This window comes from Thermobia domestica, chromosome 7 (genome assembly GCF_964235325.1).
Source record: "Thermobia domestica chromosome 7, izTheDome1.hap1.1, whole genome shotgun sequence".
Taxonomy (NCBI): domain Eukaryota; kingdom Metazoa; phylum Arthropoda; class Insecta; order Zygentoma; family Lepismatidae; genus Thermobia; species Thermobia domestica.
The window spans coordinates 297192486-297206508 of NC_137460.1; the positions used below are offsets into that span (position 1 = coordinate 297192486).

Here is a 14023-nt window from a genome sequence, read left to right on the forward strand (position 1 = left end):
AAACAAAAGATGTTTTGAAAAGGATGGTAAGGAAATTCATACCTCAAAACCTCCGCTACCTTTCGACAAGCCATCATGTGCCAATACTTGACAATTGACATGTTCAGCATTACTAAAGCTCCCCACTGATGAAAGGGGCCGATATAGCTAATGGTTTCAACAAAACAGACAGGGTAAACAAATACGTACAACCATTTTCTGAATTTCTGTACGCGCTTTTTCTTATTCACTTTTTCCTTCACCATCCCTTTATCAGGGTAGCGTTCTGGTCATTGACCTCTAAGAACAAATCTTGGAAATCCATGCTTCTTGTCTCCAGTAACAAATACAGAACATCTGCCTCTCATATGAGTATACGAAAGAGTCAAGAAAAATAACAAAACGGTATTTTGTGTGTCCAAGAGACGCAGGTAAATTTATTATTATCATCATAGAGTAAGCATTGCTTCAATGCGGTCAACTTCCAAGATAGACAGGTGGCAAACTTACAGAGTAATAAGTAACGAATGTCTTATGGGAAAATGCAGGTTGAAGACGAACGAGGCCAAGATAAGCAGGTGGCCAAGTTCACAGGTTTTACTATAGCTTTTGCCTGAACAACATGTATTGCTATAGAACTCACAATCAAATTCTCTCATCTGTCATATGTTAAGAACTTCTTTGAAGTTATCCAGAAAATATTATGGAACTTCGAAGTCATTACTAAATATTGAAAGAACTTGGTAATGTTACTCACATACTCTAAACAAGACGTGTGATGTCAATTCTTTTGGCTTTTTCAGATAGAGGTTCAAGAATTTTATAATGTTCAGATACATGCTAAGATTGGCATAAAGCAATTACTACTTATTTATCCTCAAGGACACACTTCAATTCCTGTCTTGTGTATGAAGGGTGGCATTTAGATGATACTTGGGTGAAAGGCTAGAAATATGAAGGCTGAAAATCATTTTGAACTCAAGTATTGGATGGACTTCTTGATATTGCTCCCTTCCTTGCTATGCGAAGTGTACCATTCCAAGTCAGTGAAGAAGGTAATAATTCAAATTTCCTTACCATTATAAAATAGGTAGCCAGGTATAAAACCAGTTTTATGTAAAATACTCAAAAAATTTAAATGCCAGATTAAAGATATGAATCCCATTGTGCAAAATGAACTTAATAGCCGGTCGTCTTTAAAAGTGGGAGTCCAAAATAGTAAATGGAATACAAAAAGCTCCCATCTCCATAATAATGGATACCACACAAAGTATTTCTTAGATATATCAGCTAAGGGAAGTTTATATTTATTTGTTTGAAAATGATTAGAACAATACCAAAACCATTCGAAATTAACGCATTTTTTCTAAGTTTCTATGTACTGGAAAAGTGGTCTGCCTCATGTTTACCCAATGGGGTCACGAAAGTAACAGAAAAGAGATTAGTTTATCTGAAGAAATGTAGGCAAGAATATGACAGATCAGCAATAATTGATGTTTACGTTGGAGTTCAAGACAGTCTTCCAAATATAAAATCACATGCAATTTATGTAGATTGCCTCTGCCCCAATTTAGGTCTTGCAGTTAATGATGCAGACAACAAAAAAAGAAATGAAATGCTATTTTAATGTAGTTCAACGTGTGTATGTCTTTTTTGAGCACAATTTCATCATTCTTTTCTTTATGACAGATGATCAAAATGTAACCGAAGAAACTTAATTCAACAAGATGGACTGAGGTATGACAGAGTTTGTGCCTTAAAAGTGAGCTTTCAAAATATTCAAAAGGGTTTTCGTAAAATAATTTTGTTGAGATCCAAGTCTGACGGAGAAATAAAATTCAACACACACACAAATGCAACTTCGTTTACTTTATAGCTTTTGAATTCAAAATGTAGACAGCGTTGTTTCTATCGTACTTGAGTAGAAATGTAATATTTTCCATTGTACAAACACTGCTTTTAGTAGTCTTGAATAATATTTAAACTACTCACTGAGCAAAACAATACGTTTATTGTAAAAATTAATAACGTGTAACAATTTTTTAAGAAGTTCGTAGTGTCTTGGCGAAATCACATTGTAATATGATTTTGCTTTCGACGTGTATGTTTCTAATGCTTGGATGTTCTCAGTGTGTTCATCAATTTGTATTATTTGATATAGGTAATGGAGACGGTAATATTTTTTTAAAGGAAGTTCAATTAGATTGCTGTTGAATAATAGATGATTACTTTGGTTTATATTCATTCTTTTTGCGTTGGTATGGAATATCAGTATGAGTTAGTTATTTTCGGTAGTTTTATTGAAACACACTTTGTTTTTTAAATGAAGAGCTCAGAAGAAGAATAAATAATTCTGGAGTTTTATGTTAATTATGCTTTTACAACTTGATTAATATTGATAAATCATAGTAATTGTGCATAGAACTATTTCTGTGTTTCAACTGGGTAGAGTTAAACCTTACGCTTTGTATGTCTTTTGTGGTCAGTTTTCTCTCGTGTCCTGTCTTGATTTTAAATTGTTTTTATTTTGTAGTTTTGTTGATTACTGATTTATTTTCATTTCGTTTATATAATATCTTTGTCTCCTATCTCATTTCTTTCACTTGCATAGTTCATTCTTATTTTTAATTCATTGTTGCCATAATTTATATACTTCCTTTTAACTTTTCGTATCTCCTCTTTTATATTAGTGTTTTAATGTACTCTCTCTGTACTGGAAATCTGCCTTCCTGTGCAGCATCCTTAGATATGACTATCTCTCCAGTAAAAATTTGACTTTTGTTTCCATTCTAATATTTTTAAAGTTAGCCAGAATCTTCGCATATTGACGTTCTACAGTGTAATTATCTCCACATATGCTACATGAACCTACTTTTTGATTTTTCTGCCACGACTTCTACCATCTAACTTTTACCCAACCTACTATTATTCATCTTAAGTATATAAATGCTTGCAATGGAAGAACAAATCTCGGTTGTGTTTCGTTTCTAGGACTCTCGCTGAAGAAGATAAGAACATTTTTGCAATTCCTGTTGTTCCTGTGGTACTAGTATAGGTTTAGTTAAAGTACAGTTGGTTTCAGGCAGAAGTATGGATGACACAGCTCCAAAATAAGATATTTCTAGTGTTTTCCAAAGTTTGTTTCTTTTCTTGGCAAGCGTATAAGCACCAATTTACTAATGCCGTACCACCTTTAATGAATATTAATCCTTTGATATTTTTCCATGCATTCTAACACGCCCTGTTGTTTGCTTATAACGTTAATATGCAGAACTCTTTTATTTGTTAAGTGAAATCTACAGTACGCCTTTCTCCAAAGTCTCTTTACTTGATTTTAACCTAGCCCTCCGCCATGATGTCTCATTGTATGTCCTCGTTTCGAGTGGGAACCTGGGACGTTTTGGTTTTCTTCCACTTTAAATATTTAGTAATAACAATACTACAATCCAAATAACCAAACCAGGCAGAAATCTGGATGGAGATCATGCTCATAGTGTTTATGCGTATAGTCCTGCTTTCCCCTCGGAGCGCTGCTTGTCTCAAATATAAACCAGATTAGTGATTTTCATCCCACTTAATAGGTCCTTTGTTATATTGCATACTTGTTGGAAGAAACGTTAAATGAGTATTAATTAAAGCTTACATTGTAGAAGTTTTTTCTAGTGGTGCACTTCTTGTCTTAGGAATCGCTTAGCGAAAACTGTGATTTTATAGTTTTATATAACCTTACAGTTGTGAGTTATTTTCTGATTATATGAAAAGTATAGATATACTCTAAGATGAATTGTTAAAAAAAAAGTTTGAAGATAATTTTTTGTAAATAAATTTTCTCTGTTCCAAAATTCAGGATCTATTACCAGAAGCACTATCTTAACCATATTGTAGCGTGATATATTTCTTCTGTCTGTCAGAAATGTGTTAGCAACCTTAAAAGTTCCTCCCCTTGTCATTAGTCGAATCCTTCGACAAAAATCAGCTTCCAGTTTAGTATACATAACAGTTACTTTTTCCTTCTATGAGGCAACGTCAATGGGCAGGGAAGTCTTTTCGTGTTGGTGAGTATAGAAAAGGCCTGATCATTTAATTTTCGAGTATGTGGCCATTCACAAGGACAAAAGGGAGGGATACTTGTATTTCCCTTAAAATCAGATATTCTAGGAAATCCAGGTCCAGAGTTGAACAAAGAATCACCGTCTATATCAAATGTCCTGATTTATTATTATTGTAAAGAGTTTAGAGCCAGGAATGTGGCATCATTGGTGTCTGAATTTAAAATTGTAGTCACATAGTGAAGGGTCTGTTACCTGTAAAATTATTAAGTATTCAGGAATTCTTCTTATAGTTATGTTAAACTTAGATAATTTCAAGTGTAAAGGCTGTATGAAACTGATTTTAGTTTTCTATTTTTCTGTTATTGTACAAATGAGGAGACTGTCTTTCACTAAACCAGTCATTTGATTTTTGTACGTGAAGATTGCAAATAGAAGATAAATTTTTAAGAACTTGTTGGTATGTACTCAGAATGATTTCTCTTTTCAGCAATAAAAGTTGAAAATGTCGACCAATTTGGACTCAATGGAAGTTTCGGAGGGGTTTATAGTGAAATGTGAACCAAATTGGGTAGAAGAAATAGGAGCGTTAGAGTTTGAGGAAACCAAGTATGACCCAAATGATGACGATGAAATATTATCTTCAGAATTTGTAGGTGTTAAGATCGAACCTACAAGTGAGGAATTGTTTTTACCTGAAACTACAGTTGGTGATAATCAAAACTGCACAGAAGTTAATGAAACAAAACTAGCAGAGTATTCTGAGAAAAAGCATGAAGCTGTAGAACATATATCATCTGGGTAAGCTGTGTTTTTATTGCTTTTTGTCGTAAGCTTGGTACTACTGTTGAATATATTTAAAGGACGGAAATTTAGTCTTACTCTCTCGTAACTAATGGCTTTTGTAGGGTTGAGTTTTCAAAATTCGAAATTTCTTTTCGGAATTTTTTTAAGTATAGCTTATAATTTGTTTATAATTTCTGAACATTGCACACATTAAAACTACATTAAAGAAGTAATTCCTTTTCAGAGTAGTTACTTACTTCTCTCGTAATCCATTACTGATTATGTGAACAATTAATTTCTTTCCTTTACAAAGCTGTCTTGATACCCATGAAAGATCATAAATAACCAAATACAAACCAGAAGTTTAATCATTGTAGTTACTGTATACTTTTAGTGCTTTTTCTGTGTAGAATTAAGAGTTAATATAGAGATGATAAGGGAAATGCAAGAGCTTCGAAAGGTTAAAAGGAAAACTTTTTTTTAACGAATTTATTAGAAAGCATGTTTTATTCGTTTTCTTAATTTAATTTTAAATACAAAGACGTGGTGTTTCAGCTTACGCTGTTATAGTATGAAATAGAACGTAATTTTCTGAAGTAACAAATCATTTTTTCAAGGGAAATAGCCATTCCATAGAAAGAGCATTAATCGTGGACGTTTTCGGGATAAATATTTAGTATTAATATATTGGTAGTACAATGATATTTTGTTCCACGTAGGTGTCATTCAGAACTGCAACGATATGTGCTTTATAAATATATGAATTAAAGCTGCAACTAGTTTTATGTATAAAACAATAAGTAACAGTATTTACACAGCTTGTAATTTTATACGAGATAAAATATTTCTCGCTATATTAACTTGAAATGAAAAAATGGTCACGTAAAAGGGAACTCAATTTGTAGTATTAATGCAATATATTTTTTCTGTTATTAACGTTTAATACGACTCAAAGTTTAAAACATATTAATAATGGTAATTCTCTTGTGAAATTTATGAAGAAGCATTATGAAGATATAGAGCCGAAACAATAGAAAAAAAATTGGCTCAAAATTAATTTGAAGGCTAAGTAGTATTTTCTGAAAGTTGATCAAAACAATTGGTGCGAATTGAACGTACGAGCGGAGTCCAATAAGTTATCAGCCTAGACAGGAAAAAATGCAGATAGACTCACATGATCATCACTGTTCTTACATGTAGTTTCCTTGGAGGCCTATACACCGTCTCCGCTTTGTGAAGAGAGAAGAAATCCCAGAGAAAAAAATAGTCTGTCATGTTTTGGAAACAACTGGGAAACAGCCTATTGGACCTCGTTGTCTGACGAAAAACGTTCTCGCAGGTGTTTCCACTGCATTAACTCCTACTTGCTCTCAGGATCCCACTCGGTTGCGTGTTACAAATATTCGCTACGCGGCGTAACTCATAGTCTGCTCACGGCCAATGCGTTGCTCCAAGTGACTTCAAATTGCGCAGCGTGGTATCCCGCAGTGGCCTTGGCGTGCGTGTCGGACATGCTCTCCCCCTACTTTTTTGTCTAGGTAGAAAATTTATTGAACTCGTCGTAGTATTACTATACTGAACTCAGTGTAATTTAAAATATACTGCAGAAAATCATATGTAGTAATTTAGCACCCATGTCCCTCGTTTCGCCCATAATGCTTGCTGTTTCGCTACTTCAGTTAATGATTTTTACCATTTAACTCTATATACTTCGCAGATATCACGTGTTACTTTTAATGTTAAAGTACTTTTTGTACCATTTTTACTACAAAAATCTTTGTTTATGCCCAATGTTTTATTCGCCTAAAAATAATGTTTGAGGAGAAAGTGAAATACACACAACTGAATCGTGTATTTCTAAACCTTTTATTTCGCTTTCTTCCTTTCCTCAGAATTTGGCCTAGGTTGAATATTCTCCTGGGTACTGAAGGTACTCCAGGCTATCCAACCGTAACTTAAATTCTATTTGCACAACGAGAAAAAAAACTTAAGTTTAAAATATAAAAGAGAAATAAAATAACATCTGCAATAATGAAGAAAGGAAGATTTAAAAAAAAATATATAAATAAATAAATAAAATTAAACTATACTTTGAATCAGGATCTTTTCTCCTGTTGAGACCACTGCAAGAAGCACTGTAACTGTTGATAATATTCATAAAGTTTAATTCTTTCGTTCTGAAGACCACTTGCCAATATTGTTAATCCAGCTTATAACTAAGGGATATTCAGATCTCATACCACAATGACGACTACTTCGGACAGTACAAACTAAATTTATTGTTAGAACAGAAAGAAAAATAAGAAAAAAAAATGACACTACAATGACAGAGCTCTCCTTCCCGCACGGAGAGGAAAAAGACTGAAATACATTGCAAGTGGAAAAAAAAAAAAGTATAATTAGGTTTGAAAATTTAGTCCCAAATTATGTTCTTAATTCCAAATTTTTGTCTTCACCAAACTTGCCTTTACAACCATATCTACGCGAACAAAACATTTATTTTAATGCACCTCTTAAGTTTCCAAATAAAATTTGGTTCAGGTTATAGTTAGTTTCATACAATATAAACTCTGTTTCGTCAATCCAATTCTTAGTGCAAGTACATTTTTGCATTTAGGAGATTTAGAATTACATAGTACAAAATTACAAGTTCTGTTTATATCGGTTGACCAAAGAAAATAAATTGTTATGTTGCCTGAATTCAATTTCGTCACAATTTAGTATTAAATTTTACAATTGTTTTTAAACACTATTACATCATTCGAAAGGAAGGGGGGGGGGTAACATTTCTTTCGCCTGCTGACATACATCAGGAATACAAAATAACTATTACAAAGGTTTACGGTATACTTATTAACTCGGTTCACAAACTGAATACAATTTTCACCCAACAGCTTTCCTAATGGCTGAACACCCTATGAAAGTGGCAGCGGTGGAGATAGAGAATGGCCGGGCCTACATGAACACACTGAAGAAATAAAATATTATCTTATTTCGAGCGGGCAACCTGTCTATTTCAGGCGCAACACGTCTCTAAATACACACTTTCTTCATATATTTAACTATTTCTTTGCCCATGGCTCATTAAATCGCAACTTCTCCAGTCTCGCTTGGTTTAGCACAACTACTGAACGTATCTGCCGAATATTTCTTTAAACTACAGGGTGAGCGGACAAGCTTCAGGTAATTCCATTATCACAAGCATTTATGTTAACAACATGCCAGCAGGATAGAGAGAGAAAGCAGTGAACGTTCTAAACATCACCCCCGGTTTATCATTCCATACTTAAAGTTTAGTAGAAGGGTCCTATTAACCACAAACAACAGAGCCAATTCCAGATTTTGGTACACAATAGTTAACGATACTAAAACTAACCTAACTGCTATAACTAACAAACAAAGAAATAAATTCACACAAACGGAAGAGATTTGAACGAAGATTTGATATGGAGAGGTGCTAAACTAAGCGTAGATTTTTGATATTTGAAGTTCCAACCGAGACAAGTGGAAGTGGAAGTGAAGGGAGAGGAAGGACGAATTCTATCACCCAGGCGACTGGGGACCCATGCTTGACCGGAAAGATTTGCTTTAAACAATCATGTTTCTAGATTCCATTACTCTAAAGAAACTCATATAATGTTATTTTTATCATCGTAGAAACAATTTACAGTAAGCAGGCGTATATATTAATTTATCTTTGCTCCCCCCTTTTTATCTGATATATAAAAAAAATATAAATTTTCGAAAACCGATAATTTTAGTTCCTAGTTTATAGTTTTGATGGAATTTATGATAATTTATTGAATTTAGTCACCAATTGATCCGGATTGAAACAAAAATTTAACCAACCATAGCAACCATCTTCTCAAAAAAACTTCCTACACCTGGAACCTTCCTAGTCACATGGTCTTCTAAATTTCAAAGCCTGCTTCTCAAAATATCGAAAGTAGCTGCATCCCAATTTCAAACAAGAGACTATTGTTACCTGAGAGGTCTTGAAGTGCTTTTCAGTCCTGGATATGACCGTTCCTCCGGACAGCAAACGCCATTATAGCCGGTACTCGTGCATATGGATACGGAAGGAAAGTTCTGTTATTTTACCTTACATGTTTTTTTTAATCTGTTTATAGTAGTTAGTCGGCCTTCATTTCTCACCCTTCGTCCACTCCTGAAATTCACTAACTACAGATCACATTATTACGTGGTTCGTAGGTGTTTAGTTGAAATTTATTTCATCTCAGTTGCCTGAGATGTTAGCACACTCCATAGTAACGCGGAAAAAGGACGCTATCCCCACCCGGCGAGGATAGCTTCACTTCGCCCCCCCTTTTTCCTGATTGGTACAGATTACCGGAAAATATTTGAAATTTTAACATGCTTATCGACCTAATATACATATATTAAAACGATTGCAATTAAAGTAAGAATATCTGAATTATAACTACTTACTTGAAATAGTTTAAAATTAAATTTTACAAAAAAAAGCTTGATGTCCTTTGTTTTTCATTTTGGGTTTTCTCACTTGGTGGCAGCACATTCACGCACAGCGAGGACTATAAACGAACACTTGATGTGGCTTTGGATCAAACTCGAAGAAGGCGCCATTTTGGGTCCTCAGATCCCAACGATCTCATACTAATATAAACAATTATACATGAGCGGAAAAAGGGACCGTCTCATCTTCGGGGCCCACGGAAGAAAAATAAATTATCTCGATCGAGATTATTTATTTATCTTCCATCTTGATTCCCAATTATTTAATTCGAGTTCACACGACACCAAAGCTAACTCTTACCTAAATCGTCAATGAAGGTCAGGTAGAAGATAACAAACACGACATAACATTTAACAAGCCTTACCAATGAAAGGAAAAAAAATGACATCCTGATAACACACGACATAAGTAAATAAAGGTGAAGGGAAAAAAAAATCCTAACCTATACCTACAAAGATATTAGTTAAGAGAAAAGAAAAAACTTCTTAAACTATAAAAAAAAATCTTCAGGTTCCACTGACAATTCACATTAACCCGCACGACATAAAATTACACTTAAGATTCAGTCAATGAAATCATCTGCAAGACATCAACATCACATACACGAGTAATATGACATAAGACTATACCTAACCAAAAAAAAAAAAAAGAAATAAAAGTACATGAGAATGGAAATACACTACTAATGGAAGAAAGAAAAGGAAAAAAAAGGAAAAAAAATATAACAACATGACATGAAAATACACTAACATTGAAAGGAAAAATACACAATGAGACATGACAACGAATTTATACCTATCTTAACATAAGGAATATCTTCTACCACTTACAAAATTACAGTATAAAACAATCACATACCATTGTTTTTTTTTTTACTACATATCCTATAGCCTGTCCTTGGTTTCTATTTCCTTTACCTTCCAATCGTTACGTAACCTCGTCTTGTATGATGTGAGGATAATCACGGAGGAGTTCTAATCTCTTCTCCTTGGTACAGTCAAATAATTTTAGGTTTTGAAAGTTTTGGGTTCCTATACTTTCGCCTTTCAACGTATAAAGAATGGCGCTGTTTTTCAGAATTTTCTGGACCACGTAAGGGCCGACATAGCATTTCATAAATTTATACGTTTCATGCTTAACTGCAGATGAGAGGTAATGGGTTTTTACCATCACAAGATGTCCCTCTTTCAGAATTACCTCTCGCCCAGTTTTCTTCACCCTTTTTCTTTCAACTTTTGAGGTCACGTCCGGGTGAATTTCAAGATATTTATCTCTAATATTTAATTTATTTAAATTTGAGGGCCACGGAAATGATTTCTTGAAAACTTCCGCCGCTGAATACGATAAGAACAGTTCAGCAGGCGTACAGTTTATACTACTACATAGGGAATAGTTTAAAAGTTCCTGAGCGAGCTTTAATACCTGACTCCATTGCGTTTGTCTCTCCTGACACTCCAGTCTAATAATACGATTAAGTTCTTTATGGCTGCGTTCCGCGAGGCCATTCGCATTCGGGGTGTAGCTGGAAGTGAGAGCATGCTTAATACTGTTACGATTACAATATCCTTTAAAAAGCTTAGAAAGGAACTGTGGGCCACGATCAGAGATAATAGCCCTGGGATAGGGGAACAGATAGAAATATCTCCTTTCCAACACTGCTATTATCTCCTTAGCGTGGGCCGTTTTAAGTGGAAAGAAACAGACGTAACGAGAGTAAATGTCTATTATGGAAAGAATATAATAGAAACCATGACTTCCTGGTAATTTCCCCACGATGTCCAATCCTAATCGTTCATGTGGCATTCTTGCCTCTATGCTACAATCATCCTTTGCAATAATGCGGTTTGCGAATTTTGTTTCTGCACATTTTATACAATTTCGTATGTATTGTTTTATACTAAGTTTTACCCCTTTCCAGTAAAACAATGATCGACAAAATGACCAACATTTCCTCACTCCGAAATGTCCCTTGGAATGAACTAACTCAACGATTTTTGTTGTAAGTTCCTGAGGGATAACTAACAGCCACTGATTAGTTTTACGATTTTTGATATAAAGGAGATCCTGATGAACCAAAATATGATTGGATTTAGAAACGTTATCCAAAGAGGACCGAAGTTTAACACAAAGGGGGTCGGTACATTGTTTTTCCCTAATTTCGTTAGTCTAAAGCTGAAGAATCCTGTACCGTAAGAAAATTTACATACCGGAGCTCTTGTTCTTTAGTTACCTCAGGAGGATTTCGGCTAAGTATATCTGCAATTTGATTGGACCGGCCGGACAAATGTTCGAAAATTAAATCAAAACGTTGCAATTTCAATAAAATTCGGGTGGTGCGAGGATCCAAGTTCTTCATTGTAAACGCATGCGTAACGGCCGCGTTATCACAATGAATATACGTAGTTCGACCCAAAACATATTGAGAAAAATGTTCGCAGAGGAACAGTACGGCTAAGAGTTCAAGTTGAAAGATTGATAAAGATAATTCATGTGGTCGAACACGACGACTAGCATAAGCTATCACCACAGGGTCTGCTTCCGGAGAAGGGTATTGGCACAAATAGCCTGCTAAATTCTCTGCACAAGCATCCGAATAAATATGATAAGGAAGAGAAAAATCCGGTTGGCCTAAAGCTGGAGGTTGACTAATGATTTCTCTTAATTTGAAGAAAAGTTCTAGCAATTCGGGTGTCATCTGAAATTTCTTATCCTTTTTAAGAAGGTCGAAAAATGGAGCTGTTAGTCCGGCGAAGTTAGCTATGAACTTACGTCTCCAACCAATTAAACCTAAAAATTGCCTGACCTGTTTCTTGGATTTCGGAATAGGAAAACATCTTATCGGTTCGTTGTGACGCGGGTCTGTCTTAACTTCCTGGCCACTTATTACATGTCCTAAGAAGTGGATCTCTTTCTGCAGGAAACTACACTTCTTGAAATTCAAAGAAAAATTAGCCGATCTAAAAAAATCAAAAACACGTTCCAAATGTTCAAAATGTTGGTCTAAAGTGATGCTAGAGACGAGAACATCATCTAGATAGACCGTTACGTACGATTTCGTAGAATTTTGAAAAAAACTATACATTACATTTTGAAAAATAGATGGAGCACTTTTAATTCCCATCGGAAGAACAGTCATTACATATTGTCTGCCTAAGTAAACAAAGCTGGTACAGTTATACGAAGAAGGATGAAGTCCTATTCCGTAATAGCCTGACGAGCAATCAAAATTACTGAAATAGCATGCTTTGGCAACACGATTGAGGATGTCCCCAATCGGCTCCACTTGTATTTTAGATGAAATTACCTTTTTATTGAGATATCGCGTATCAAGGACTGGGCGTACACCACCAGAAGCTTTTTTCACACAATGGATCGGGTTGCGGTAAGGAGAAGGTTGTTCTTTGGCGATCCCTAACTTAATCCATTTTTGAAGTTCTTCGAAAGCTGCCTGCATAGACTGCGGGATAGGATAATACGGACCGACAATAGGCACCTCATCCGTCAATTCGATCCTGCACAGGGGTGTTCTAACTCTTCGCGGATACTCAGAAAAGAGATCTCTATTTTTAATAAGTAAATCTTGTAAGCGTTGTTTCGAAGAGGAGTCTAGATCGTCTCGAGAGGAAATGTAAGTTCGAATTTCATCTTCACTGAGATTAGATTCAAATTCCGTCACCGCACTAGTTTTATTCTCCAACCTAACCGAATCTGTCAATGAACCCACTTTAGACTGATCTATACCATTAGAAGTTTCGCTTACTACCGCAACTATCTCTTCCAGTGACTTTTGAGAAGGACTAATTTCGATTTCAACCAACGAAATAGAAACCGAAAGTATGTTCGGGTTTGTGGTTTCAATAACAATTTCCTTCCCGGAATTATCCTTCAATCTAACTTCTCTTCTACATCTATCAATCACTCCTTGGAACTTGTCCAAGAAGGGACAACCCAAAATTAAATCAGTCCTTAAATATTTTATGACAAAGATTGGCACATCAAAAATCCGGTTCTGAATGTTTAGATTAAAAGTTTGAACACCCTGCACAGAAAATTTCTCCTTGCCGGCAAAGGCGCCCAAAGTCAATCCTGAATATGGTCTTAACTTAGCAGATGGGAATTTCTGCTTAAGTTTTCTCCATATCTCCCAGTCCATCAGGTTCAGATCTGAGCCACTATCTATTGTACAATTTAACGTTACACCCCCAATATTACCACTTACTACCGGAGACGATGAAAAATAATGTTCACTAATTGGTTCTGATATTTCGTCTTCTACTACAAAATTTACATTGAAATAAACTGATTGTTGATTAATATCAAAAGTCTGAGAAATTTCATTAGGTTCTAACGGTATTAAAGTTTTAGGAATAGTTTCTAATGTCTGATCAATTTTAATGGGGTCTTCATCCTTACCGCAGCCAGCTTCCCCCATTTCCAAAAGTGACTGCCTTTCTAGTTTTCCGGGGCCGAGGCCCGTCTGTCTGGGGTAATACTATTTCCGTTTATGTTTCCCGAGTTATTGGTAAAAATTGTGTTATCACTATTTCTCTCATTACTTTGACCGGAAGTGTTTTCTGATGACTCATGCCTATAGTTCGAATTTCCATTTCGACTACCACGCCACCTTCGTCGGAAGTTACGATTCCTTCCTCGGTACGATCCAAAGCCTTGATTGTTTTGCGCGTTTTGACCATTCCGATTATTTCTATTATCA

The 14023-nt window shown here is 35.1% G+C and overlaps 1 protein-coding gene across 3 annotated transcripts in view; it reads left to right on the plus strand.

Annotated features, from left to right (window-relative positions):
• Positions 1-14023, plus strand: part of LOC145691082 (uncharacterized) — a 29476-nt gene that overhangs the window by 4797 nt on the left and 10656 nt on the right. For all 3 annotated transcript variants that reach the window (XM_081766752.1, XM_081766754.1, XM_081766753.1), the window contains exon 2: positions 4519-4829. In XM_081766752.1, coding sequence (XP_081622878.1) covers positions 4534-4829 — 296 coding nt within the window. In that variant the 5' untranslated portion in view covers positions 4519-4533. The remainder of the gene's footprint in view (positions 1-4518; positions 4830-14023) is intronic.